This window comes from Lissotriton vulgaris, chromosome 3_1, assembly GCF_964263255.1.
Source record: "Lissotriton vulgaris chromosome 3_1, aLisVul1.2, whole genome shotgun sequence".
Classification (NCBI taxonomy): domain Eukaryota; kingdom Metazoa; phylum Chordata; class Amphibia; order Caudata; family Salamandridae; genus Lissotriton; species Lissotriton vulgaris.
The window spans coordinates 1,186,024,089-1,186,050,477 of NC_141689.1; the positions used below are offsets into that span (position 1 = coordinate 1,186,024,089).

Below are 26,389 nucleotides of genomic sequence, written 5' to 3' on the forward strand. Positions count from 1 at the left end.
GATGATGTCACATATTACATTACTCATGACATGGTCAGTGACATCACTCATGACATCTCAAATGACATCACTGATGACATCACTGATGACATCATCCAATGAATGTGTGTCTTTCTGAAAAATTAATATTTTTTATATGTATATCTAAAGGTCGATCGAAGAATAAATGGGTAAATACCTGTCTAAATGGATGTTTTTTTAATAAAATTGATTGTATAACTGACTTATTAAGTGTATCTTAGTGAATACATGTATTAGCGAGTAATGTTTAAATATGTAAATATCTGTATCAGTGTCTCACTTTGTGTATAAGTGAATGCATGGGTTGGTGAGTAGATACATGAGTGTCTATATATGGGTTATTAGTTGTTTTTTTGAGTATCAGTATGAGTGTCTGTATGGTTTGGGGGGTATTACTTAGCGCATAGATGCATGCATGAGTGACTCACTGTATGTGTTTTGAAGACTGCATGTGTGCAGGACTGTATGGGTGGATGAGTGTGTGTATGGGTGTGTTAGTGAGTGAATTACTGTCTCAATAGTATCTTTATGAGTAACGACATGTGTTTTAATCTAGTATATGTGAGTATTGATGTATATAAGTGATTATATGTGAGAGTGAGAGATTGGAAGAGTTCCTGTATAAATAAGTATGTGTTTCTATAAGTGATTGTTTAAGAGAGTAAGTATGTGTAAGTTTCTGTAAACGTAAGTGTAGTGGTGTGTGTTTATAGCTGTATATGCAAATAAATGGATGTTTGATAATTTATTTGCATGTGTGAGTATGTGTGTGAGTAACTCTATGGATGAGTGTCGGTGTGTAACAGGATGTATAGATGTATGAGTACATATGATGAGTGAGTACATGTATGAGTGACTATATAGAACTGTTGGTGAATGAGTGGATGTGTATGTAGATGGCGGAATTACTAAATAGGTTGTTGTATCTCCATTTTTTGAAAATTTTAGTTTCTATTTTTGAATGTGTGTATCAAAGGTTATATTGTGCTCAGAGGAGGTCTGCCACTCTTTCACAAGGATGATGTCATCAGTGAAGTCATGAGTGATGTCATTTGAGATGTCATCAGTGATGTCATGAGTGATGTCACTGACCATGTCATGAGTAATGAAATATGTGACGTCATCAGCAGTGCATTGCGGGCGCATGAGTTATAGTTAGCTGAACTAACTATAACGGGGGAATTTCAATGGTTTTGTATGAGTGAAATGTCCAGCTAACTATAACATGTGTGAAACCTATGTTTTTTTCAGTGAATTTCTAAGGTTTTTTAAATGCTAATTCCTAACTATAACGTGGCTGAAACCTATGTTTTTTTCAGTGAATTTCTAAGTTTTTTTAAATGCTAATTCCCAACTATAATGTGGCTGAACCTATGGTTTTTCAGTGAATTTCAAAGGTTTTGGAAATGATAATTTTAAATGTGTTAATTGTTATATTTTTTTATACTGATTTACTACATTGTTTTAAAGTATATATTGTTGATATTTTATTTTTTAAATTACATTACATATTTTTAATATAAATTGAAAAAAAATGTTTTTAAATATATTGAAATTGTAATATTTCTTTTTTTATTTTATATTTTTTTAATTCATATATATTTCATATAGCAGGCAATGATATCCTACTGAAGGAAATTCAAGTTACTGGTAAGTACTGTTAAAATTACTTTTGAGGGTCAGTAGTGAGCTGAAAGATGCAGCACTGAGGTCTCTCCTGATAAAAGGTAAGTAAATCCGAATTCGTAGTTCGACTGATTTTGAATGAATTTTTTACAGTTCCAAAACTCCACACTTAGAAGAATTTCCAAGTGAAACAAGTCAATGTTACCCTATGGAAGGAAATTCAAGTTACTGTAAGTATGGTTAGAATTACTTTTCAGGATCAGTAGTGAGCTGAAAGATGCAGCACTGAGGTCTCTCCTGATGACAGGTGAGTAAATCGGAATTCGCAGTTCGGCTGATTTTAGAGGAATTTTTTTAAGTTCCAAAATTCCACACTCAGAAGAATTTCCAAGTGAAACCAGTCAATGTTAGCCTATGGAAGGAAATTCAAGTTACTGTAACTACAATTAGAATTTCTTTCCAGGATCAGTAGTGGGCTGAAAGATGCAGCACTGTCCTGATAACAGGTGAGTAAATCGGAATTCGTAGTTTGGCTGATTTTTGAGGAATTTTTTACAGTTCCAAAACTCCACACTTAGAAGAATTTCCAAGTGAAACCAGTCAATGTTAGCCTATGGAAGGAAATTCAAGTTACTGTAAGTATGGTTAGAATTACTTTTCAGGATCAGTAGTGGGCTGAAAGATGCAGCACTGAGGTCTCTCCTGATAACAGGTGAGTAAATCGGATTTCGTAGTTCGGCTGATTTTAGAGCAATATTTGTACATTTCCAAAATAGACACAAACTTTTCTGGGGAAAACCATACAATAGATTTCTATGGAAGGAAATACAGGTTACTGGTAAGTACGCTTACATTTACTTTTCAGGGTCCGTACTGGGCTCAAAGATGCAGCACTGATGTCTCTCGTGATAACAGGTGAGTAAATCGGAATTCCTATTTTCGCTGATTTTAGAGGAATATTGTGCTCAATAGTGAAGGAAGGGGGCGAGCCTGAGGCGACATGTGTGCAAACACGACCTGTGGCGCATTTTAGGTTGGGGAATTAATTCCTCTTCAATCCTGAGGTCCCCTGTGAGCCAAATAGCCCACCAGGTACCTCCAGTATGCGTCAGGGAGCTGCGTTGCAGAGAGGTGTTCAGAGGGCATGCCCCCTTTTTACAACACTCTGCAACACAGCTCTGTGGCTCTTACTGGAGGTACCTGTTGGACTAGTTGGCCCCTAGGGGACCTCTGGATTGAAAAGGAATTAATTCCCCAATGTAAAACGCGCCACAGGGCATGTTTGCACACATATCACCTCGAGCCCCGCCCCCTACCTTCACCACTGTGCAAACGTGCCCTGTAGCGTGTTCTAAGTTGGGGGATTAAGTCCCCTTGCACACTGGGGGTCCCTTGAGGCCAACTAGCCCACCAGGAACCTCCAGTATGTGCCAGGGGGCTGCGTTGCACAAAGGTGTAAAAAGGGGCCTGGCCTTATTACAGCTCTCTGTAACGCAGCCCCCTGGCGCGTTTGCAGAAGGGGAACTAATTCCACTTGCATACTGGGGGTCCCTGGGGGCCAACTAGCGCACCAGGAACCTCCAGTATGCACCAGGGGGCTGCGTTGCAGAAAGGGGTAATGAGGCCACGCCCCTTTTTACACCTCTCTGCACAACCTACGGACCAAACTCTACCTTTTTGCCAAATTTGGTGTAATTCCGTTCAGCAGTTTAGGCTGTTGCCGTGTCTAACGGTCCCTATATAAAATTGCATGGGAAAAACATGTTTTGGGACCCCCTATTTTCTCGTCCCCCGCATCACAAATTATCCTGGTACTTTCAGGGAAGGAGCGGAACGGAGTGGACCATCTTCTTGGAGAATTTTGTGAAGATTCGTCAACCGGCGCCAAAGTTATTCCAAATTGAATGTTGCGGATTTCCTATGGAAACTATGTTTTAACTATAACTACCTACCGCCGACTGCCAGTAGGTAATATATATGCATATAAATCAAAACTATACCCTTTCAGGCATAGAGTGACGCATAAATTGTGCAAAAAAGGAGAGAACTTGGGTAGTTCTCTAGTTTAGATGGAAAGCAGCTCATGTATGGAGCACTCAAAACACCAGCGACACTCTAGATCTGCTCACCTCAAATGTCTGCCTTTCTACCAAATTCTTTAAGCATAGGATTAGCACAGTGCCATCCATGCAGAGATAGAAAGGGACAAAGTCTTTTGGCATTTTTACAGCAAAGTCTTCAAGAATAGGACTAGCACAGTGCTGTCCATGCTGAGCTGTAAAATGACAAAAGCCATTTTCCAATTCAGGCACAATATTACAGTTTTGAATTGGTAAAATACCAACCAAGCCAACCTTAAATGAGTAAAAGCAACCTCTGACACAGTATTGCGCTCTACTTAGAGCTCTTCAGAGAGGTATAGCTTTGTCCAGACACATGGGAGCACCCAGTATAAATCAAAACAATACCCTTTTAGGCATTACGTGAGGCATAAATTGTGCAAAACAGAAGCAGGGAACTCTGGTTAGTTCTCAAGTATAGGCGGAAAGCAGCTCCTGTATAGAGAACTCTCAACACCAGCAACACTCTAGATCGGCTCACCTCAAATGTCTGCTTTTCTATCAAAGTCTTTAAGCATAGGATTAGCACAGCGCTATCCACGCCGAGATAGAAAGGGACAAAGTCTTTTGTCATTCCTACTGCAAAGTCTTTAAGCATAGGACTAGCACAGTGCTGTCCATGCTGAGCTGTAAAATGACAAAAGCCATTTACAACTTCAGGCACAGTATTACATCTTTGAATTGGTAAATACCAACCAAGTCAACCTGAAATGAGTAAAAGCAACCCGATACACAGTGTTTCGCTCTACTTAGAGCTCTTCAGTGAGGTATAGCTTTGTCCAGACACAAGGGAGCACCAAGTATAAGTCAAAACAATACCCTTTCAGGCATAGAGTGACGCATACATTGTGCAAAAAAGAAGCAGAGAACCCTGGGTAGTTCTCAAGTTTTGGTGTAAAGTAGCTCATATATATGGTGGGTATTTTATTGGGGCCTAAATATAGTGCCATTCAAAATAAAATCAGTAGTGTCCCAACATTATTATAGAAGGCACCAGGTTATCATTACAGGTGCTCCATAGTAATAAAGACATTAATTGAAAGTTGCAATAGTGATTCATCAGCATGTACCAGCATTAGCATATTTACTTATCAAATTGAAATGAAGCACAATTTATTAGAGGAGCAAAAAGGGGTTTGTATACTTTTATGCTAAAGCCACACCAACTCACTTTGCGAAGGACATTTAAAGCAGCTCTGAAGAAGGACATTTAGTAACATCATGAGTTTTTGGAGCTCTTGACAGACTTCTTAAGCAGTTGCTTCTGACTCGAGAGTGATATTTCATAATGTTCTGAAGAGCTGCATTATTGTGTAAGACTTACCACAATTTCTTCTGAGTCAAAAAAGACATCTAGTAATTACTTGAGTTACTCTAGCTATGTGAAAGGCCAGAACAATTGGCTTTGCAAATGCTCGTTTTTTTGTGTTTGCTACCTGTATTCCTCAGTCTGTGGTATTAAACCGGACTGCAAGTCCCAGAATGTCAATGGCAATCCTGGTTTTGACTAGTTATTCAGACCTGACTGCCTGGTTCCCTCCACCAATACCCCCATCACTGTTTGTTCCAAATTAGCTGCTTGTCTCCTTTTCAAACACTTGTTTGGCATGTATATTTCACCCTTTCGCATTTCTGTTTACTAGCTTCCCACGTCCCTGGGGCGTTTCTTTTCCATTCTTAACTCACATATTCGTCCTCTTTGTTCTTAGTTGACTGACATCTGTCTCCATCTTCATTACTTCATCCATCACAAGAACGTCTGGTCCCTCAACTCTATAAACTAACTTAAACAAAGCATGTTCTGTGAGCTTATGGCCCCAAAGACTTACCATATAAATAAGCATCGTATCAGTATCCATATCAGCCCCTTGGGAAACCTTTTAACATTGATTTATTCGAGATTCCTGGAAAGTGTGCTTAACTGAAAGTTTCAACAATTCGTTATTATTAGGTAGTGATGAATATATTCCAGTTCAGCTGAAAAGCAGTTGGTTGCAATAACGCTGACAGAAAAGACAGGAGATTTCTCTCAATTTACGCCCTTCACTTTCAAAGACAAAAAGAAACGTTCTGCCTGAAAGTGACAGATGCATGGACGAAAGCATTGCAGGGAGCTTGATGAACCACCTGCTGATTTCCAATGGGGGATTCAAAATAGAAGTTCAAAAAACTTGGAGGAGCAACTGACACAGTTTTGAGCTCAAACTTCGCGTGTGTACTTTTTTTTATACACGCTGTCTTCTAATTATGGTGCTGCGGGTTGTCTTTGCCATTTAGCTTGAAACTCTGTGTATGCAAAAAGGGAAAATGTTGTTGTGGCCCGAAGGCGATGCTGCAACTTTAATCGCGCCTTGTGTTTGTTTACAGCAATGATGAGCCCGCCAACGTCCAGGTGTCAAATGTGATAGATTCATTGACAAACGATCCAGGATTCGGAACGCGCTGCATGAAGAATGATCCCATTCCGTAAGTAGCGTCTTCAGAATTATTGGGTGCCTGCGCTGTCTGCGTAGGGGCTGCCGTAACGTATCCTTCCTAGAGAAGCGAAAGATTTGACAGAAGCAGGCGTGATCTCTAGAGGACTGTCTCGCTAGAAACACGAAGGCAATATTAAAGTATGGCGAATGTTAGGGATGCAGCTCAAAGAATAGACGTTCACACTGGCATGTGAATGTGGACATAAGGGAAGGCCTTCCAATGCCCATTCGTTGCATTTTCAAAATAATGGCATTCAATGTTATCACTTTAATCTGTTTATTAGCACCTTTCCTCCGGTTAACCCACTTGTACCTTTGAGCAGAAAAGCAGTTGAATTGAACACACTTAAATTACAAAGGTTTATTTGTGGTATTTATTACCCTCTATTTCGGTTCCTGCAGGTCGGAACGGAGGCAATACTCCTAGGGCCATATTATTAAGAACGGCGATAATGTTATCTCCGTTCTCGATAATAAGGCCCCATGTTTACCTGTGTTTTGAGTTGCAGAACGCGCCATTTTGCAATTTTTGCATACACAAATTTCTCCAAGTCTTACCTTGCAAAAAACAAAGGGATCTGTGCAAAATGTACCTGCAATTTGAAAAGTATCATTATCACAGTTCTTGTAATGAGGGTCTTAGTGTGCGCCTAGGTAAACAGTGTGCTAGCTGGTGCCTAAATGGAACACCCATGTCAGATCAAACGAAAAGCTATCTACCGCCTTACCCAGGGGTACATGCCTGCTACATTGCGTAATATGCCCACCTTGTAAATGCTACTTAAATTACATTATGGCGGTGGAGCAAGTTAACTTGCTGCTCTGCCCTGCGCCACAGGAAAAGTGCAGAAATGCACTGTATTTAACAAATATGGGCAGTATTGTTTTTGTGCAGGAAGGGGGTCCTTCCTGCACAACCTAATCCATAGGGGTGTTTTTCTCTTTTTATGTGTGCTGCATAATGCAGCATACACACCACACATAGAAAGAGGAAAAAAACCAGGAGAAATAAACATGTTTCTCCTTGTTTTGCTTTATTTGGGGAGGCGTAAGATTTTGATGCATTCCCGGGTTTACAAGTCCTTGTAAATCTGGAAATGCTTCAAAATCTATAGAAGTTGCGTGGGAACGCCTCCTGTGCGCAGAGTAAGGCAAACCAGCGATTTGACCTCTGTTGTCTTACTCCAGATGTATGAAGCCTTTTAAAGCCATGCAATGTGAATCTTACTTACAGTCACGCTATACCACTTTGTGCGGTGCAAACGTGACACAAGCCTATCAGGAATTTGCCCCTGAGTAAAGAAAGTGCTGTATCTCGCTCAACTGCTCCCAATGACACATGAAAATCAGTGCAACGGTAAGCCACCTAAAAACAATGGCAATAATTCTGAGATTTTGGGCATATGGGTTACATATTTAAGTCAGGAGCTATTTCATTAACCATGGGACTGAAATCCAGTATGAATTACTGCAAATGTAGAGTGATGAAGGCAGGTAAACAAAACGTAATTTGCTTAAAGAGTTAAGGGTAGCATGAACGATATATATGTTCCCATTATAGGTACAATTCTGAAAGGATTTGGAGGACAAAGTTCGACTTAGGTGTGGAAAAAGCCATTTGCAAGGGGAAATGTGAAATCCTGATGCAATGAACCAGGCTTTCAAACTCAAGGAATCAGAATCATGTGAATCAGATGAATTTTCCCCCTGCATGGACTAATGAAAATATACAAGTTAATTAACCATTGTGGAATTTCCATGATAGGGATTTTAGTGTTAGGCACAGGTTTGTGCCTAGTTCTGGATGGTTCGATCTGCAAAAGCGCAACATCATTCGCCAGCATAATTTTGTGGCTTGCACCAGTCTGGCTGGCTACTGTTTTCCCTGTGTCAGAGGCTGAGTCGAAGCTGAGCTGAGCAGGAGGAGGATATGGTGAGGGACGGGTTGCAGTAGATGTTGCAGAATACATGGAGAGCGATGACGAGCTTGAAAGCCCATGAGTTATTTCCACACTACAGGTAATGGTATCAAGTGCTGCTGTGCTGGAGTGTGATGAAGTTCCCTATGTCCTGGTGGTTGCTTTCTGGTGGTTCTCTCTACTGATGTCCAAGTTGAACACCTGACACAGCAGCATTGCTAAACAGGGTGGCATGTTGCTGCAGCTGATTACTAATTCTATCCCATACATTTGTCTGAATGTATTAGTATGAGCCTGCCTGATTCCTAAATGTACATTACCTCCTCGTCAGCCCTCCCTGTCCCAGTCCTAACTACATGAGCATAGCTCCTCCCACCAGAAACTCCCAAGCAACTAAAAACCCATCCCTTCCCTCCAGGCCACACCCACACCCTAAGGCATATAACCATTTGACCAGCCCATCCACATCCTGTTTGTTTTTTCTTCAGACTGACCTCCTGGCAACTTCGTTGTTGGGGGCGGCCCTGGCCTCCTTTCGGGTAAGTGTGTGGCGGTCTGCTTGGTGGCCGTTTTAATCCCCTTGGGTAAAAGTTGTTTAATGTACGTTTGAGTCCCTGCTTTAGCAGGACAGTGGGGCTGGGGGGCCCGGACTGCCTGGTGTGGGGTGGTGACTCCCTGCTGCGGCCTCCCCTCTTCCAGGTTCGTTCCCTGCCCTAGCGGAAACACCCGGGGAGGGCGGGGAGGTGTGTTGGGCACGGCTGGCTTCTCTGCACGCCAGTGGCGTGGCGGTTTGGCTCCTCCTTGGAGGTGTGTTTGGAGGCTCGGTGCTCGTCTTGGGCCGTGTTTCCTTTTTTGTTTTATGTCCTGCTAGTGGGGATTTGGCTCAGTGGTAGTGCACATGCTGTGCATGTCTGAGGCCTTGGGTTCAATCCCCGGCATCTCCAGACTTTTGCAATAATTTTCAATTCCTGTGGTTTCTCTGTTGGAATTATGTGGGTGATGGTCTGCGCCTTGTGACAGACGCCCGGATACGGTGCACCTAGTGGTTAAGGGCCTCGTCTCTCACCTTCATGGTTGAATGTTCAGTTTCTTGTGTTTCAATGGCTTTACATCTTCAGTTAAAGATGTAAGCAATTGTAATTTAAAACGGGACTCTGTATGCCGCGGCTGCGTGGCCTTGGTTTCACATGCCACAGGTCGCTCCCTGTCCCTTTTATGGGGCATTGCTTTTGTTTGTAGCGAGCACGGTTGCGGTAGCACAAGATGCTGTGTGTGTATGCTAAAAATAGAAGGACCAGGAGTTTGTGTCCCCGTCTCGGTATAGAGGCAGATCCATATACTGGTGGAGACTGCTCTCTCTTTAAATCTTGTTGAGGGCTGTCTGTACTTTCGAAGTGCGTTCCGTTTGTCAGGTGGGTTTTTCCGATCATCTGAATCCTTTTGTCTGACGTGTCCCTCCTGGCCATTAAATCTCTGGGGCCTTGTGGTTTTGGTCCCTGACTCTTCCTCCAGAGTTTAGGGGTTCAGATTCAGGTGCATCACTGATTGTGAGTTTCTGTCGCTGGTGTATACACTCTTTCTTTGAAACCTGGTGTTTATCGTTGTGGTTTTTGAACTTCATTGTTATGTGTGTTGTATGGCCGTGCTCTGCTTGGGCTGGTTCTTGTGACTGGGGCTTCTGGGCTGCTTTGGGTTCCTTCCGGTTGGGGCCTTTTGGTTCATTTCCTTTATGTTTGGGTCCTGATGGGCTGGCCTACTGTCCTGTTTTGGTTTGCGTTCCCTGATTGGCCCTTGTGGATCTTGCTTTGCTTGGTCTGGGAAAAGTTGTTGGGCGCTGATTTCTCTATTCTGTTCACATCATGAAGAAGTGTGGTTTGGGCATAAGTGGGCTCCGCTGTAAAGGGAAGGTGGTGGTCGCTGGGTCTTCCGCTGCTCCTTCCCTAGTGCATGGGCAGGATGCCTCTGCCCCATGGATCGAGACTGGGTTTTGGTTGAGACCGGGGGCAGACCTTCACGGTGTTCTGCTCCGTGTTCAGGACACTTTTGGGTTCTAAAGGCCCTTGGTGGGTGGGCAGTCAGTAGACTTTTTCACCAATCACCAGTTGATGGGGTTTGTAGGCCTTTATTTTCCTAACATGCTGTGAGTGCTGTGCTGGACGGGTGTGGGGGATGTTGTCAGACATGCCTTTCCCTGGTTTTTGGCAGTGGGGTTTCCTTTACGGTGGTTTACTGGGGTATCTTGGCTGTGGTGCTGGTGGATCCCTGCGGGCTGGTGTGGCATCTCGGAGCCTGGTGGTGTCCGTGGTGGCAGTTCTTTCTTCTCCTGTGGTCGTGCGGGATAGGGGGTCTTGAAGCGGGCTTTTGCTGCCTCTGGTCTTGCAGTTCGGGCGGCGACTTGCCCTGGCTTTCAGGTTCAGTCGCTTCATGTGTTCTGTCCGGTTCTTTCTGTGCAGTCTTGCTAGATGTGGTTACCTCCAACTCTTTTTCCATGTTGGGTCTGCAGTTCCGTTTCCAGGTGGATTTGTCCTTCGATTCCCTTAGTACGGTGGCGACAACAGCTGGGGCCTCCGTGGCTGCTCAGTGACAGTTGTGGCTTTTGCCTTGGAAGGCGGTGCTGCTCAGAAGGCTACTGTGTTGGAGCTTCCCTTTGCGGGCTCTTTACTGTTTGGGGGTCCGTTGGATTGTGTGAGGGCTTTTGGGCAGCATTTCATTCTGGTTTGGCGGCCCAGCCCTTCGGTGTTGTGGATCGGGGCCTGGGTTTTCCTTCCTTCCTCTTGTCCTGGGGTCGTCGGGGTGCTTCCTCTTCTTCTTGTCCCTCCTTGTCGGGCTGGGCTACTGACTGTGTTCTGTGCTGCTCCTTTTCCAGGTTTTCAAACACTGCATCTGCCTCTATTGCACTGAGTTTGGGTCTTTTTTCCGATGGGGCTGTGTTGTGGGTACCTGTGAGTCAGCTCAGTCGGGGGGTTTACCCGATCCTGTTCTGTTCCGGGGCAGGGGGACAACCGTCCTGCCCTGGTTCTGATGGCTGTACGCTTGTGTCTACCTACTCGGTCCTACATGAGAGTGTCTCTTCAGTGGTTTCTTCCCTTCCTGTGGGGAGGGGGGGTTCCTGGCTTCTATTTTTCTCCCGGATGTCTATTTTCATGTGCCGGTACACGCGACTTCGCAGAGGTTCCTGTGTCTCGATGTGGGTTGTGTTCGTTAGATTTACATTTTGCCTTTTGGATGGTCTGCTTCTCCTGGGGTGTTTGCTGACGTTTTAGCGCCTTTGGTGGTTATGTTGCCTGCTCAGGGGATCCAGGTGTTCCCTTCCTTGAGCGGTTGGAGGATTCTTCCTCTTCTTTCCTTCCGGCTCAGGCCCTTTCACTGGATGTTTGCTAGCTCTTGCAATGGTTTGGGCAGTTCTACACTGGAGAAATCAGCTCTTTGCACCAATCAGGGACTACTGTTCATTTGGTGGGGTTTAGGCGCCTCAGTGGGTAAGGTATTCCTGTTGGTGCCCCGCAGACTGGCTCTGTTGCACACACTGCGGTGGTTTTTGGGGGCTCGGTCTTCCACTACTCCCCGACGGCTCCATGTTTAGCGGCTGTTTTCTACTCCTGTGGTGTTTGTTCATTGGGCTCTATGGCGCTTGTTCCCCCTGGTGTGTCTTGCTCTGGGGCTTTGGGTTCTGGCATCTCTGGGTTGTCTGCTGTTGTTTCCCGGGGGTGTGGCATTTGGCAGCAGGTTGTCCTGATGGCTAGTGGTTCAATCCTCTTGCAGGGATGTCCTTTTTTATCCCTGGGGCGGTTGGTCCTGTGACTGTCTTGGAATTGATGGGGGTTGTTTGACCTATATCTCGGTGTTATGTCATGGGCCTCTGCTGGATCAGTCTCACATGGGACAAGGGTTTGTATCCTGCCTTTGCTTTCATTGTATCCCTTGGTGGTATTGGTTGCTGCAGGGCTTTACTTTACTCCATGGAGCTATAGCTCGTTGGTTAGTCTTGTGCCTCGGGTGGCGCAGGCTCGCACTGGTCATGGGTTTGGATCCCGCCTATGCTTTCTACGTGTCCCGTTGTCGGTTCGGTTGGCCTGGCCTCTTTTCTGCCTTGGGTCCTCCTGTGGTTCGTGATGGTTCGGTCGGGCTGTGCGGTGGTGGTGTGTTATGTCATCCACCATTGGCATGTGGGGGTTGGCTTCCCTTGGCAGCTCTGCTGTTCTGCCGGGGGGGGGGGCAGAATCTTCCTTGAGGTCCCTTTGGGCTTTACGTCTGCCGGGGGTTTTGTTCTTGGTGGCGGCTCGCCTGTGAGGGGTGTTTCCCTCCCTGTCCGTGTCGCTGACCTGGTTTGGGATTCTGCTTTTGCTTCTCCTGGGTTCGCTTTGAGTGGGGTTGTTCTCTGGTTCAGTCAGGCGCTGTCTGGAGGGTGGTTGTCATGTCTTTCTGTTGTGCGGGGGCCAACTCTGTGCTTTTCCCCCAAATGCGTTGGATCCGCAGGTCCTGCTGTGGGTCTGACTGGGTCAGGCCTCGTTTGTCCTGGGGCTGTTGTGTGTCTGGCCCTTGTGGCTTTAGGGTGTTCTCATTCTGTGGCTGAGTTTTTCCTCGGTCCGGGCGCCCTTCTACTCTCCTGTCCTATGTCAGTCATGGGGTTTCTTTATGGTTTGCTGTGCGACGCAGGGTTGGTTTTGTGTTGGAGTCAGGTGCATGTCTTGGATTCCTGGAGGTTGGCTTCGACTTGGGTCTGGCTGTGTCCTCCCTGAGAGCTCTGTGGGCAGCTCTGTGGGCCTTTCGGGGTTCAGGCTTTGAGCCCGTTTGCTCCTTGGTGTCCAAGTGGTTGTGCAGTTGTTTCCTCCTGGGTCCGGTCTTTCGTTCCTTTGCTCCTTGTTGGAGTTTCTGGTTTTACCTGTTTTCTGTCCTGTTCCTCTTTCTTGGGTTTCAGTGCGGCTGCTCTGTTTGGCCATTGTGCAGGCTCTGGAGGTGTGCTTCCTTCCTACTGTGCCTTTGCATAGGGTGGTTTCCCTTTTTGTTTTCTTTGGGCTGGATGTTCTTGGTCCGGGGCCTTCTGTGGCTGCTCTCAGTCAGTGGCTGTGTTGGCTGTGGGGCCATCGTTTGAGCTTGTGGTGGGTTGGCTCCTGGGTCAATTCGTGGTAGCTCGACTCTGGGGTTGCTGCGTACTGGGCTTGCTTATGGGGGGGGGGGTTCCCAGGCTGTGTCATGCATGGAGACTGCTTGGTGTTCTCCTCGCTCTTTTGTGTCCCATGATCATTGGGTGGTGAGCGGTTCTGTGTCTCCTGGGTTTGGGGAGGTGGTGCTGTGTTCTGCTCAGGTTGTGTGACTTTCGGCTTGTGCTGTTTAAGTCTGTTTTTGCTACTGGATGAAGCCGATTATTGCTTTGGTATCTGCTCATGTAGTTAGGACTGGGACGGGGAGGGCTGACGAGGAGGTAATGACCGGTTACTCACCGGTAATATTCATTACTCCGAGTCGTAGCCCCCCCCCCCCCGTCCCAGTCCAGGTTCCCATTCCTCCCTCCCTGTTCGGCTTCTTGTTCTTGGTGGTTCAGGATGTGGATGGGCGGGTCACATTGTTATATGCCTTAGGGTGTGGGTGTGGCCTGGAGGGAAGGGATGTGTTTTTAGTTGCTTGGGAGTTTCTGGTGGGAGGAGCTATGCTCATGTAGTTAGGACTGGGATGGGGAGGGCTACGACTCGGAGTAATGAATATTACCGGTGAGTAACCGGTCATTGACTATGTGTCCCAATGTGCAACATTCCAAGGTTGGTGGGACGGATCCTCCTCTACAGCATAGTATGTTGGCCATGCATTAAGGTGAAGGTTACCTCACCAGCAACCCCCCTGCATATCTACTCACTTAACTTTTCAAACAATGCAATGAAAGACAGGTCTTAAGAGATTTAGCTTCCCACATAATCCAGTTCCAAAACAAGTAGCAAAAGAAAGGCTAATAAAATATTTCCAAAAGTCTAAAGAAAGCAGGAGTTGTAGATAACAATGAAGGCTACCCAAGCAAAACCTACCCAACACTGTTGTATCCAGACCTTGTAATAAACAGGAGACTAAATACATGAGCATGCCTAAGCATGTGCATAACAAAGGCAGGAAGATTATTCCAGTTGTGAAAAGGGGAAATGAGTGCGAGACAATAGTGAGCAGCAAGAGGGTTGTTGTAAGATATAGCTTGGGACACAAAGCTACCTCGAGGTATTTTTTAGAAAAGTAAATCTGCAGTGGGATAGATGACTAAATGCGTTTGGGAGGGTGGGGAACACAATCCTATCTGTTGCCAATTCAACCCAGGTCCTGGTGACTATCCTGGTCATCAGCGAAAGTTTAAGTGCTTTAGATGGAAAATGATTGCTTATCTCTCTGGAACCACCAAAGATATTTGTAATAATGCATGCGAAAAATCTCCCTCAACCAAAGGCACGATATCGCTTTGCATGTCAAATATTGTAAATTTTCAAATATTTTAGAGCACTACTAGAAGCTCAGAAATAGGAAGCTACAAGAGGAATCAAGGATGCTAATAGATTTAAGAAGTGAAGTTGCAAAAATACGGTATGGTCTTATCCCTTTTTGCGTCAATCTGTGAGTCTAAATGGGAAGATACATGACAAATCCACAGAAATTATCACCAGTATGCAGTCAGCGCACAGACTAATAATCCTGAGACTTCCGTTAAGAAATCAGACAATGAAAGACTTGAATTTTCACCACTAGAGCCTGATGTCACCTCAGTAAATAAGCCCTTCAATATACCAACTCCTTTCAAAGTCAATGTTACAGTGTTGACCCCGTATGCCACATTCCTCCAATAATAGAAAGAAACTCTCTGCACTGGTAAAAGACAGGTGTGATTTCAAAACAGTTAACATTCCAGTGAGAGACAATATGGAGTTTTATGTAACAAAACCTTGTCTTGGCTTACAGAAATTTCTATCTAGGCATGTTCAAATTGAGTCACTAGAAGATCTGGAGGAGACTCAACAGCACACGCTATGAAATATCACTTTATGTATTTAAAATTTTGTATAGCGCAAACATGACCAAAGAGGGTATCAGATCGCTTTACATACGAGCTGCGGAAGACATAGGCAGATAGCTGTGGGAGAAAAGTAGAGATATATACATAAGGTACACAATGACATTATAGAGGGCAACATTGAGAGCGTAGCAATTGCCAGGTAGCAGATTAATCGGCTAAACAATACAGGAAACAAAAGGAGAAAAGCTTCAAGTTCATCAGTAGAACTTTTACTTCTCTTTTGAAGGCAAGTTGTGGAAGGAATCAGTCTTGTTTCCACAAGTAGGGAGTTCCAGATTCTCTGGGCAATACTAGAGAATGTACAATTGTAGGTTTTCATTTTTTAACATTTCTTCGGGTTGAGTAGCAATGTACTGGAGTTCCTTGAAAAAAGGGAGCCACCCAATAGTTCGAGCTTATTTGCAAGGTATGGAGGAGTGTAGAAGTGAAGTGCTCTATGGGTCATAGAATCAATTTTTAATTGAATTCTTGACTCAAACAGAAGTCATTTGAGAGATTTCACATCCGGAAGGATGTGGTTGGTTTTCTTGGAACCAGTGATTAGCCTAGTTGCAGCATTCTGAGATGTTCTGAGGGAGGCAAATCTGAGTTTCGGTAGCCCACATAGAGTGGCACTCTAGATTTTAAGTCATCTTGGGGAAGGTAGGGTTTGAGTTTTCTTAGGATGCTCAGTTGGAAGTTCACTCCTTTGGTAAATGCTCTGATGTGATCCTGCATGTTTAGATTCTTATCTAGCACAAATCCCAGTGATTTTGTGGAGTCAATGATGTGTATCGTGTAGTTGTGAGCGGAGAGGTTTTTCAGATATTTCTCAGCAATGGGGGTTTTGCCTAGTAGGTGAAATGAGGAGGAATTTCTTTTTAAGGGTGTTTAGTTTGAGGTGGTTGGAGCTTAGACAATTCAGTGTTTTTTGCAGGGTTCCGTTGAGTGTCTTGATATCTTCAGGGGAAGACATTTTCATGTACAATTGGGTGTCATCGGCATACACGTGATAGTGGATGTTAGATGCTTTGAGGATTACATTACAGTAAGTGGTACAATGAAATGGTTGAAAAGTGTGGGGAAGAGCGAGAACCCTGGCTGGAGTTGCATTGAGTTTGATTGGATTTGACTCTCTGCGTTCTGTTATTGAGAAAAGGGGTAAACCGTTTTAGTACATTGCCATTACATTTAAAAAAAATTGAATGCCATATAGACTCAGGCAGAGTAGCTAAAGGTAGGGTAGTGTCTATTAGGAGATAATATAAAGCAATGTACTCAGAATTAATTTTTATGAAACAGCAAGATATTCCAAATATTTATAGGTGTATTACATTTCAAATGTGCTTACATTTTTAGGGTTTACTTGACTTGCCCAAAAAGTGCAATTTTCAGTCGATTGAGAGTTCCAGGATCAGAAGTCAAGTGTCCATGCTTCAAAGTGAGCAAATAATCATCAATACCACATCTTCCCATTCCAGAGTTGTTGGACAAACATATGAAAATTCTGAGATCAGAGAAATAATTAAATGTTGACAAACAGGGGCCCACAGCACACTGGAGTCAGTGTGGCAGGACATGTTAGCTTTCTAAAATGAAAATGGGTGAACTACACAAAGGAAATGTTATCACATTCCTGGCAGAGTCAGGACAATATTTATAACTCCACCCTCTCATCTTGCCCTTTGGGTAAGTAAGCATCTGAGCCATGATAGGCTCTACCTACTCATAATGAGATTTAGCTATCTTAATAGTTATCTCTGTGTTGGAATGTGGGTTATTAGTAGTGGTAAATATGCATCTACCACTGGCAATAAGGCCACTAACACGGTCTAGGGCTCAGTATAGGTCTCAATAAATGATTCCCCTGCTCAATGCTTGGTAGTTTGGCTGCGAGCAAGCAGGCTTAACTTAGGCAAAAGGTATGTAAAGCATATAAAAACACCACTGCAGTAAATAATTAGTACAACACACACTATAAAACCCTACACCAAGTTATCAAATTCAAAATAATTTTTTCTTTTAAATGACACCAAAACAATAAAAATCCAATGTAGGGAACCAGAGACATGATTTGGTAAAGATTTACCATTATATAGCACTTAAAAACATATAGTGCCAACTTGGGACATCTGATTGTGCTAAACAGGGACAAAGTCAAAGTTGCAAGCCGACCGCGATAGAGCCCTGCTTCAATATGCCTCGCTGTAGGCCTCGGTCAAGATTTTTCCTTTGGACGTTGAAACCTTTCTGGAGCTTTTTCTGCCAGGGTTCCTCGATGCCCTTCACCAGTCAACATTTGGTGAATGTTCGCCGGCTTGCTTTCTAGGGATCTCCCAGTCAAACTCTAGAAGTCAAACCTCCGGAGCTTTTAAGCAGGATGAACCAGCAGGTCAGGCCGACTCGCGTTGGAGGTGGCCAGCTAGGCTCTCGCGGTTGGGTAGTTCTCCCTCTGGAGCTTTTTTCCAAAATTGCTCCAAACTTTCCCAACCTTCTGGAACTTGTTTCTGAAGTTTCTCTTCAAGGTCCAAAGTATAAAAAGCACAATCCAATGGTCTGGAATCTCCAAGATGGTACTTGAAAGGTTGGGACCACATTTCCCACAATGCACCTGGACAAACCTTTACAAATCCATTGGATGCAGTCCAGGCAAGGGATTCTTGGTGGCGATGGTCCAGGTAAGCTCTGTTAACTTTGAGCTTGCAGGGAGTCCACTCTTTATTCCTCTTGTCAAGTTACATCCAAATGACTGTGGTTCCAGATAATGCAGCAGGTGCAGTCAGAATGCTGGACCTGATGGTGTAAATCAAGTTTCCAGCTTGACAAGCCGTCTTCTTCTTTTTGATTCAAGCAGAAGGTCTGAAAGGTGCTGCTCCTCTCAGATATCTATTAAGTGTTCTCTCGGGTCAAGCAGGAGAGCACTCCTGTCCAATGAGGTGCAGGGCAACACCCCAAATCATGATCACTTCCTCCAAATTGTGGCATAATCTTCTCTCAGAAAGCCCTATTACTCCAAAAATCAGTATTGCTGAAATCTCAGCAGATAAGCAAGAACTAGTTAAACCAACCTCTCTTATGGCTCAATTCCATATCTCTCCCCCCCTACCATATTCAAATTCCTGCCTTAGTTAACCCTGCAATCCGCCTGGGTTAGAGGGGCTGGGGGGGGGGGGTAGATGGAACTGGAATTCTCTGCTTGCCTATTCCCCCTTTGAAACTCTTGTTTTATGACCCCTCCCCTCTGCTCTGGGATCCCTGTGTGGCAGAGCTCTCCCCAGCAGATAACCTCTCTCTGGGTGATCAACTTATCACTTCATCAAAGCAGCCTGGCCAATCCTGTTAACTCTGACCAATCAGGGAAGCCCACATGAATACTGCATTTTGGCTTGCAGACAAGAAAGTCTTCTTTTCTGTATATTTTAGGATACATTCAACAATCACATATTGTTGAATTTATCAATAACATTATCATAAGTCCTTGAATTAAATTTTGTTTAATTGCTAGCAACAGTTATGCATTCATTATTGGGCTAGGTATCTACAATGGAGAACATGAAATGTGCAATTTATGTATCACCGGGGCATATACAACATCTTTTATGAGGACCCTGCTTATAGTTACATAACCCCAACCCCACAACTGGTGCACCCAGGGGAGACGTTAGAGATCCTGAATATACAAACATAATGTAGATTCTCACTCCAGAAGGGCCCCTAGCACCAAAGTCAGTTTTGGGATTCACTTTACTACAATGGGGAAAGTGAAATATGCAATTTCTCTATCCCTAGGGCACATACAGCATCTTTTATAAGGGCCCCCTTATAATGACATGACCCACCACCCCTGGAACACCAGGTGGGAGACCCTAGGGGTACCTAAAAGGCTAAAACATTGTACTTTATCACTTTTTAATTACCCCTGTCACCACTGTCGAGTTTGGGCACAATTTACATTTCAAAGCAGTGCTGCAACACCGGACTACATTAAAAATGGCCTCAGGCTCTGAGCAGTGCACACATGGTAGTGCATAAAGTGCTGGTGGCATGTAAACTGCCATACTCTGTTATATACTAGTGACTTAAGCCCTTCGCTGCTAGGCATTTCCACCCCCATTCTAAGCCTTTTTTGGGCTATTTGGGGGTGGTTCGCACTTAGGCCCCTGTAACTTTTTGACCACATAAGGTATCCACACCAATTTTGCGTCCAATTCTTCCAAAATCATGGCGATTTTAAAAATGGAAAAAAAGTGCTGCAGAAGAAAGCGTCTAGTTTTTACCCTGCAAATGATATCAACAAAGGGTTTGTGGTGCTGAAATCACCATCTTCCCATCTTTCAGGGACTGACAGACTTATGTCGGAAAACCAAAATTATTTACACAGTTTTGGCATTTTACTGGTACATAGGCAATTTTTGGTATTTTTTGTGCTTTCAACCTCCTTCCAGTTAATGGTAGAAATGGGTATAAAAGCAATAATAGATCCTAGGAAGCTATACATTTCAGAAAAGTAGACAACATTCTGAATTCAGCAAGGGGTCGTTTGTGTAGATCCTTCGAGTTTTCTTTACAGAAACTACCAGCTGAAAGTCGGAAATTTGAAAATGAGTTGAGAAAACAGCCATTTGTGCCAACGTTTTCACCAGTAACTTCTTCTAAGGATGACAGATATTTGAAAGCAATATGTTGTTACATCTGCTGGATCCTTCTGGTTGTGGGTTGGCAGGTAGGTAGGTAGTAAAACAAGTTTATTCAGACAAATGTCCATAAAAGATTTAAAAGACTCAATTGACAATTAAAATCACTGAAAGGCCTCCTCCTAACTACCCATCACCCCCTACCCACTACAGTTCATCAGTAAAATTCTGTTTAAAAGGCCACAAAAACTGAGCAATTCCAACTGCCACATCAAAATAGTGCATTTATGACAATAGCTCCACCGCTGTCCTCCTCACGCTGCCTCCCCGGCCCCACTGCGGTATCGTTCTGCTGTGCTCTCTTTGCCCAATTTGTTTGCTCATTTGTTCACTCAGCTGCTTGCTGCTTTGCTGCTCTGTGCTGCGCCCGATTTGTCCACTCATTTAATTATATAGCGCTCCTTACTTCAGCAGAGCAGAATAGCGCTAGTCCATATCGGACTAATTTACATATTAGCACAGCGCGCTGCAACGCTGAGCTTCACCTGAAGTGCCTCGCTATTACGATTGTGTCTCCCTGTGCCCTCATAGTAACTTTTAGCGTTGGATTGCAATTGTGTGCCCCGACTGCCATCTTGCTTACTACCTTGTTGTTGTTAGTCTCCCCCCTCCCCGGATATCCACCCCGCCTCCCAGCTGCTCCGCCCTCGCCCCTCCCCTCAACTCCTTTATATGACTGATGTACTTCCGCGCAGCGATCGCACCCAATCCGCGCCAAAGGTGCGCCAAAGGTAAGCCCGTCTACGCCCGTCCGCGCCTGGACCGCGCCCAGCGCCAGACCCCCTGGCCCACGCAATGCCCAGCCCTCCCGCATTACATACGACGCCGCCACCCTCCTAGCCCTTAACCCCGGCCGAATCTCCAACTGCGCCCAAGCCGCTCCTGGACTCACCCATGGACCCTTCACATGCTACTCCTGCAAGTTCGACGGCACCAAGAAAAACTCCTCATCCACTAACACCAACCAGATATCTGACACCAACCACCTACAATGCATCCTGCTCAACACCCGCTCGGTCCACAGGCACGCCATCGACCTCTGGAATCTACTAGACACCATCTCACCGGACGTCGCCTTCCTAACAGAAACATGGATGAATGCCTCTTCAGCCCCAGACATCACCATTGCTATCCCAGAAGGATACAAGATCATCCGCAAGGACCGCATCAAGCAAACAGCAGGAGGAATCGCTATCGTCCATAAGAACTCCATCCGCATCTCAACCAGCTCAGACGTCAACCTTGCCAGCGCCGAACACCTCCACTTCCAGATCCACACCGACCCCAAGACCACACTCAGAGGCACCCTCCTCTACCGACCTCCAGGACCCCGTGCACAATTCAGTGACGACATCACTGACTTTATCACCCCACACGCCCTCCCCTCCAAGGACTACATTCTATTGGGAGACCTCAATTTTCACCTGGAAAAGAGCAATGACAGCAGCGCCACCACCCTTCTGGACAATCTCGCCGACCTCGGACTCAAACAACTTGTCCCTACGCCCACCCACATCGCAGGTCACACACTCGACCCTATCTTCACCTCCAGCAAACATGTCTCCTTCAGTCACACCACAACTCTCCATTGGACGGACCACAGCTGCGTACACTTTATCTACAATAAGACCACAACTCACAACCATCCTCAACCTACTCTGCGAAGAAACTGGAACAAAATCACCATCGACCAGATCTCCTCATCGCTTCTTCAAAACTCCCCCGCCCACTCCTCAAACCCCGACCAAGCAGCCATCAACCTCACCCAATGGCTATCCAACAGCGCCGACATCCTAGCACCGCTGAAAAAACGCCAAAACAAACTAGGCAGCAAAAACGCCTCCTGGTTCAATGATGACCTTAAGAAATCGTAAAAACTCTGTCGCTCCTTGAGAAGGCCTGGAAAAAAGACCCAAACACCAGCACCAGGGACGCCTTCAAAAACGCCACCCGCATACACCACCAACTGATCTGGTCTGCCAAGAAAGCCGCACTCAAAGACCGTCTAGATAACAACGCCCACAACAGCAAGGAATTATTCAACATCGTCAAAGAATTTACCAACCCATCAGCCAACTCCAACGACATCACCCCCTCCCAAGCCCTCTGCGACTCCCTAGCTTCCTTCTTCCACAACAAAATCGCAGACATCCACAACAGCTTCAACAACCGACCCGAAGACCAACCCACCCAACCTTCCGCAGGACCTTCACCCCCCTTGAACATCCTTAACGACTGGAACCCAATCTCCACTGAGGACACCATCCGCCTGATGAACTCCATCCACTCAGGATCCCCAACTGACCCATGCCCTCACCACATCTTCAACAAAGCAGACTCCATCATAGCACCACACCTCCTAGATGTCATCAACTGCTCCCTCAACTCCGCCACCTTCCCGGAAAGCTGGAAACACGCAGAACTCAGCGCCCTTCTGAAAAAACCCACAGCTGACCCCACCGAACTCAAAAACTACCGCCCCATCTCGCTTCTTCCATTCCCGGCCAAAGTCATTGAGAAAGCTGTCAACAACCAGCTCGCCGCTTTCCTCGAAGCCAACAAATCCCTCGACTCCTCACAGTCCGGCTTCCGAGCCAAACACAGCACTGAAACCGCCCTCATCGCAGCAACAGACGACATTCGAACTCTACTGGACAATGGAGACACAGTCGCCCTCATCCTCCTCGACCTCTCCGCTGCCTTTGACACAGTCTGTCATAGCACCCTTCTACAGCGCCTCAGAGACGTAGGAATCCAAGGAAAAGCACTGGAATGGATCACCTCGTTCCTCACCGGAAGAACACAGAGAGCCCGCCTCCCACCATTCAAGTCAGAGGCCTCTGCAGTCATCGCCGGCGTGCCACAAGGATCGTCACTCAGCCCCACCCTCTTCAACGTATACATGAGCCCCCTTGCGGCCATCGCTCGCCAACACAATCTCAACATCATCTCCTACGCGGATGACACTCAACTGATCCTATCACTCACCAAAGACCCTACCACCGCCAAAACCAACTTACACGAAGGAATGAAAGAAGTAGCCGAGTGGATGAAACACAGCCGTCTGAAACTGAACTCAGACAAAACAGAAGTCCTCATCTTAGGCACCTCCCCCTCCGCCTGGGATGACTCTTGGTGGCCAGAAGCCCTTGGAAAAGCACCCATCCCGACGGACCACGCACGAAACCTGGGCATCATCCTGGACTCCTCACTCTCGATGACCAGACAAGTCAACGCCGTTTCATCATCTTGCTTCAACATTCTTCGCATGCTCAAAAAAACATTTCGCTGGATCCCCACCGAAACTAGAAAAACGGTCACCCACGCACTGGTCACGAGCCGCCTGGACTACGGAAACACACTATACGGCGGTACCACCGCAAAACTCCAGAAAAAAACTACAACGCATCCAGAATGCTTCAGCCAGGCTCATACTAGACATCCCACGTAAAGAACACATCTCTGGTCACCTGAAAAATCTCCACTGGCTCCCCGTAAATAAGAGGATTACTTTCCGCCTCCTAACCCACGCACACAAAGCACTTTACGAACTTGGACCCGAATGCCTCAACACACGATTGTCCTTCTACACCCCCTCCCGTCAGCTGCGATCCTCCAACCTAGCCCTTGCCACTGTACCTCGCATCAACAAAACCACCATGGGAGGTAGATCCTTCTCCTACTTGGCAGCTAAAACCTGGAACTCACTTCCCACTCACCTTCGCCTTACTCAGAACCACCTAGCATTCAGAAAACAACTTAAAACTTGGATATTTGAGAAGTAATTTACCCACCCCTCCTCTAGCGCCTTGAGACCCTATGGGTATGTAGCGCGCTATATAAATCTCTTGACTTGACTTGACTTGACATAAAGAAAGGTCTTAAAAACGTAATTAGATTTACAAAATTAAAGATGCAGTCCATAAATATATGCAGAAGGGAGCATTTAACTTTCAGGGGGCTGGAGCAGAAACCACTTTTATTCTGTACCCTGGTCCAATGTGGGCGGGATAAATAGATAGGGTTACATCCCATCCTAACCCTTAATATTTCATTTCTCAATCCTGGGTCTGGTAACTGCAATAAATAAGGGAAAATTATGTTCAGACCCGGTATCGAGATTGAAAAGCTGATGGATGGTTTCTTGCTTAGGTACAATAGGTCAATTGATTCAGACACCAGAACAACAGATTCTCGCAAAGCATGCTTGCATGGGAAGGGGAGCCAAGATGTAATTGTACCAGTGTCTGAATGGTGGTTCCTAAGGGCAATTAGTCAGGTTTGTATGGCCTTTGCTACATCCTTTCACTACATTGGATTTCTTTCCAGCACAATTTGGAGACTTTAATCACCCCATCATCCTCCAGAAGTGTGTGAAAGTATCTTAAACCCCGAGTAGAAGTCACCAGGTTCCAGGAGACCAGGTTGCACTCTCTCCTGATGGTCTTAACCATGGTGTCTTGGGGGAGTGATGAGAGCCTTTTGAGCACTACTCCTTCTGATCTGTCCAATTCATATTTCCGAACAAGGGAAAACACCTCTCTCCATACAGACCTAGCAGAGGTATCTTCCCTTGGTAAGCCCTTAATAATGGAATATGGGAAAGCCCCCCAAATCTACTATTAAACCTTGATAGACAGCTGGCCTGCAATAGGGCCTTGTGCTTGGTGCCATTCCAGTGCCTACACCAATTCAGATTCCTCCTGAAGGTTAAGCCTAAATATTTATATTGATCGACTTGCTCCACCTCTGGTGCGTCTAAGTGCCAGGTGAAACTCTTTGCTTTTTAACCGAAAACCAAAATCTCGGTCTTTTCCAAATTATTGTGGAGCTGGTTCTGCTTTCTATAGGTTGCTAGGGCATTTAGTTTCCTCTGCAGACCGATAGAGGTATAATCCAGTAATACAAGTTCATCTGCATAAAGCGGACAGACAATGTGCTGGTTCCTATTTTTAGGGGAAGATAAAGGTGGGAAGGTCGGCTAAAATGCACCCCTGGCGCAGGCTGTTGTCAATGGAAATTCTTTGTGATAATTCACACGACTTATCGAACTCCACCTGAGCCCAATTACCAGAGTGCAAGGATTGAAGTGCACTAAGGAAGATTGGCTGGAGGACCCAAGCAGCAGGTTTTCACCACAGGGTATCCCTATCCACAGAATCAAAGGCTGTCTGGATGTCTATGAAACAACATCAGAGTCTTTGATTTTCCTCCAGGGCCTTTCGAATGATGGCCCATAATGCAAAACAGTGGTCTTTAGTGGAGTGACCCTCCCGAAAACCCCCCTGTTCCATTGGAATTCTTTTGGTTTCAATAGCCCAGTCTTCAAGTTTGCCTAAATTAATCTTAGAAAAGATATTTAGTGAGATATCAAGAAGGCTAATAAGCCTATAATGTGTGGGGTCTGTACCACTCCCTTTTTAGGTCGAGCTGGTGTTGGAGCGCGAAGCGCTCCCGCCAGCGCGAGTTCTATAGTCACTGTGCTAACTGGCAAGGGAGATAGAGCTGTGAACGAGCAGCTACTGGCCTGTGCACGAGCCGATTATGCTCTGTGAACTCGCACGTCTCCAGAAGACGACGTGCTGCGCCAGAGCCGCCTCCAGCTTGTTTTAGATGCACTGAGTCATTAAAGAAGTGTTGCAGTTTTGGAAACATGTCATCTAAGGTTTCTTTTTTATTATACTTTATTTACAGAAGTAAATCGTTTGTGCTTTTATTTTATGATTACTGGGACTGTCTTAATTATACAGCTTGCTTTAATCCTTGTTACTACTGAGTTCCGAAGTGGGGAAGTCTTCGATGAGCCGAGGCCTCTGGGTCATGGGCGGTAGAATCGTAAAGGTGATAGTGTGGCTTACTCGAACCAAAAAAAGTGTCTGAAAAGAAGTTGTGGATAATAAGATCGGCAAGGTACCAGGGCCTATCGTCTATGGGTCTTTGAATAAACTGAGCCCATGTTTTTCGGATTCTTTGCAGTGCTTCCACTGGTATAATTATTTGTTCAAGGGCGGTGTGCTTGTCTTTGTACCACGTGCAGCTTTGTGTTGGTGCAGGTCGAGGTTTTGTGAGACTGCAGTAAGATGTTTACACAGTGACTCTCGCCCCTTACATTATACAAGGAGATACCGGAAAAATGAAACTTTTTATTGCGTGAACATTATTGTTAGAGTTTTGTAACCTCTATTCTTCATTAATGGTGTCGAATACCGTGTCTGTTTCTACCGTTACTTTATAATACTTGCATTGTTAGGCAGTTGTTTTGTCGTCTTCCTCCTACCGCCATGCCTTTGAATATCAAGTCGGGAATAGTTACTCTGCCGACGGAACACCTGCTCATGGCTTGGAGATGCTGTCCACCTTTTAGGAGCAATCGACGTTAGTGGCTGCATTGTTATCTTATTGGTTGTATCCTGTTTGAGTCCTCGGACTGTTCTCCTGTAATGGGACCGAAAAGGCTGTACTGTACAGTAATTACCCTTTTAGATAGTGCTGCATCCCAATCGGATGT

The 26,389-nt window shown here is 45.4% G+C and overlaps 1 protein-coding gene across 2 annotated transcripts in view; it reads left to right on the forward strand.

Moving 5' to 3' along the window:
- Positions 1-26,389, forward strand: part of LOC147727632 (phospholipid-transporting ATPase ABCA1-like) — a 2,839,360-nt gene that overhangs the window by 1,807,231 nt on the left and 1,005,740 nt on the right. For both annotated transcript variants that reach the window (XM_086961649.1, XM_086961650.1), the window contains exon 31: positions 6,135-6,233. In XM_086961649.1, the coding sequence (XP_086817775.1) occupies positions 6,135-6,233 (99 nt within the window). The remainder of the gene's footprint in view (positions 1-6,134; positions 6,234-26,389) is intronic.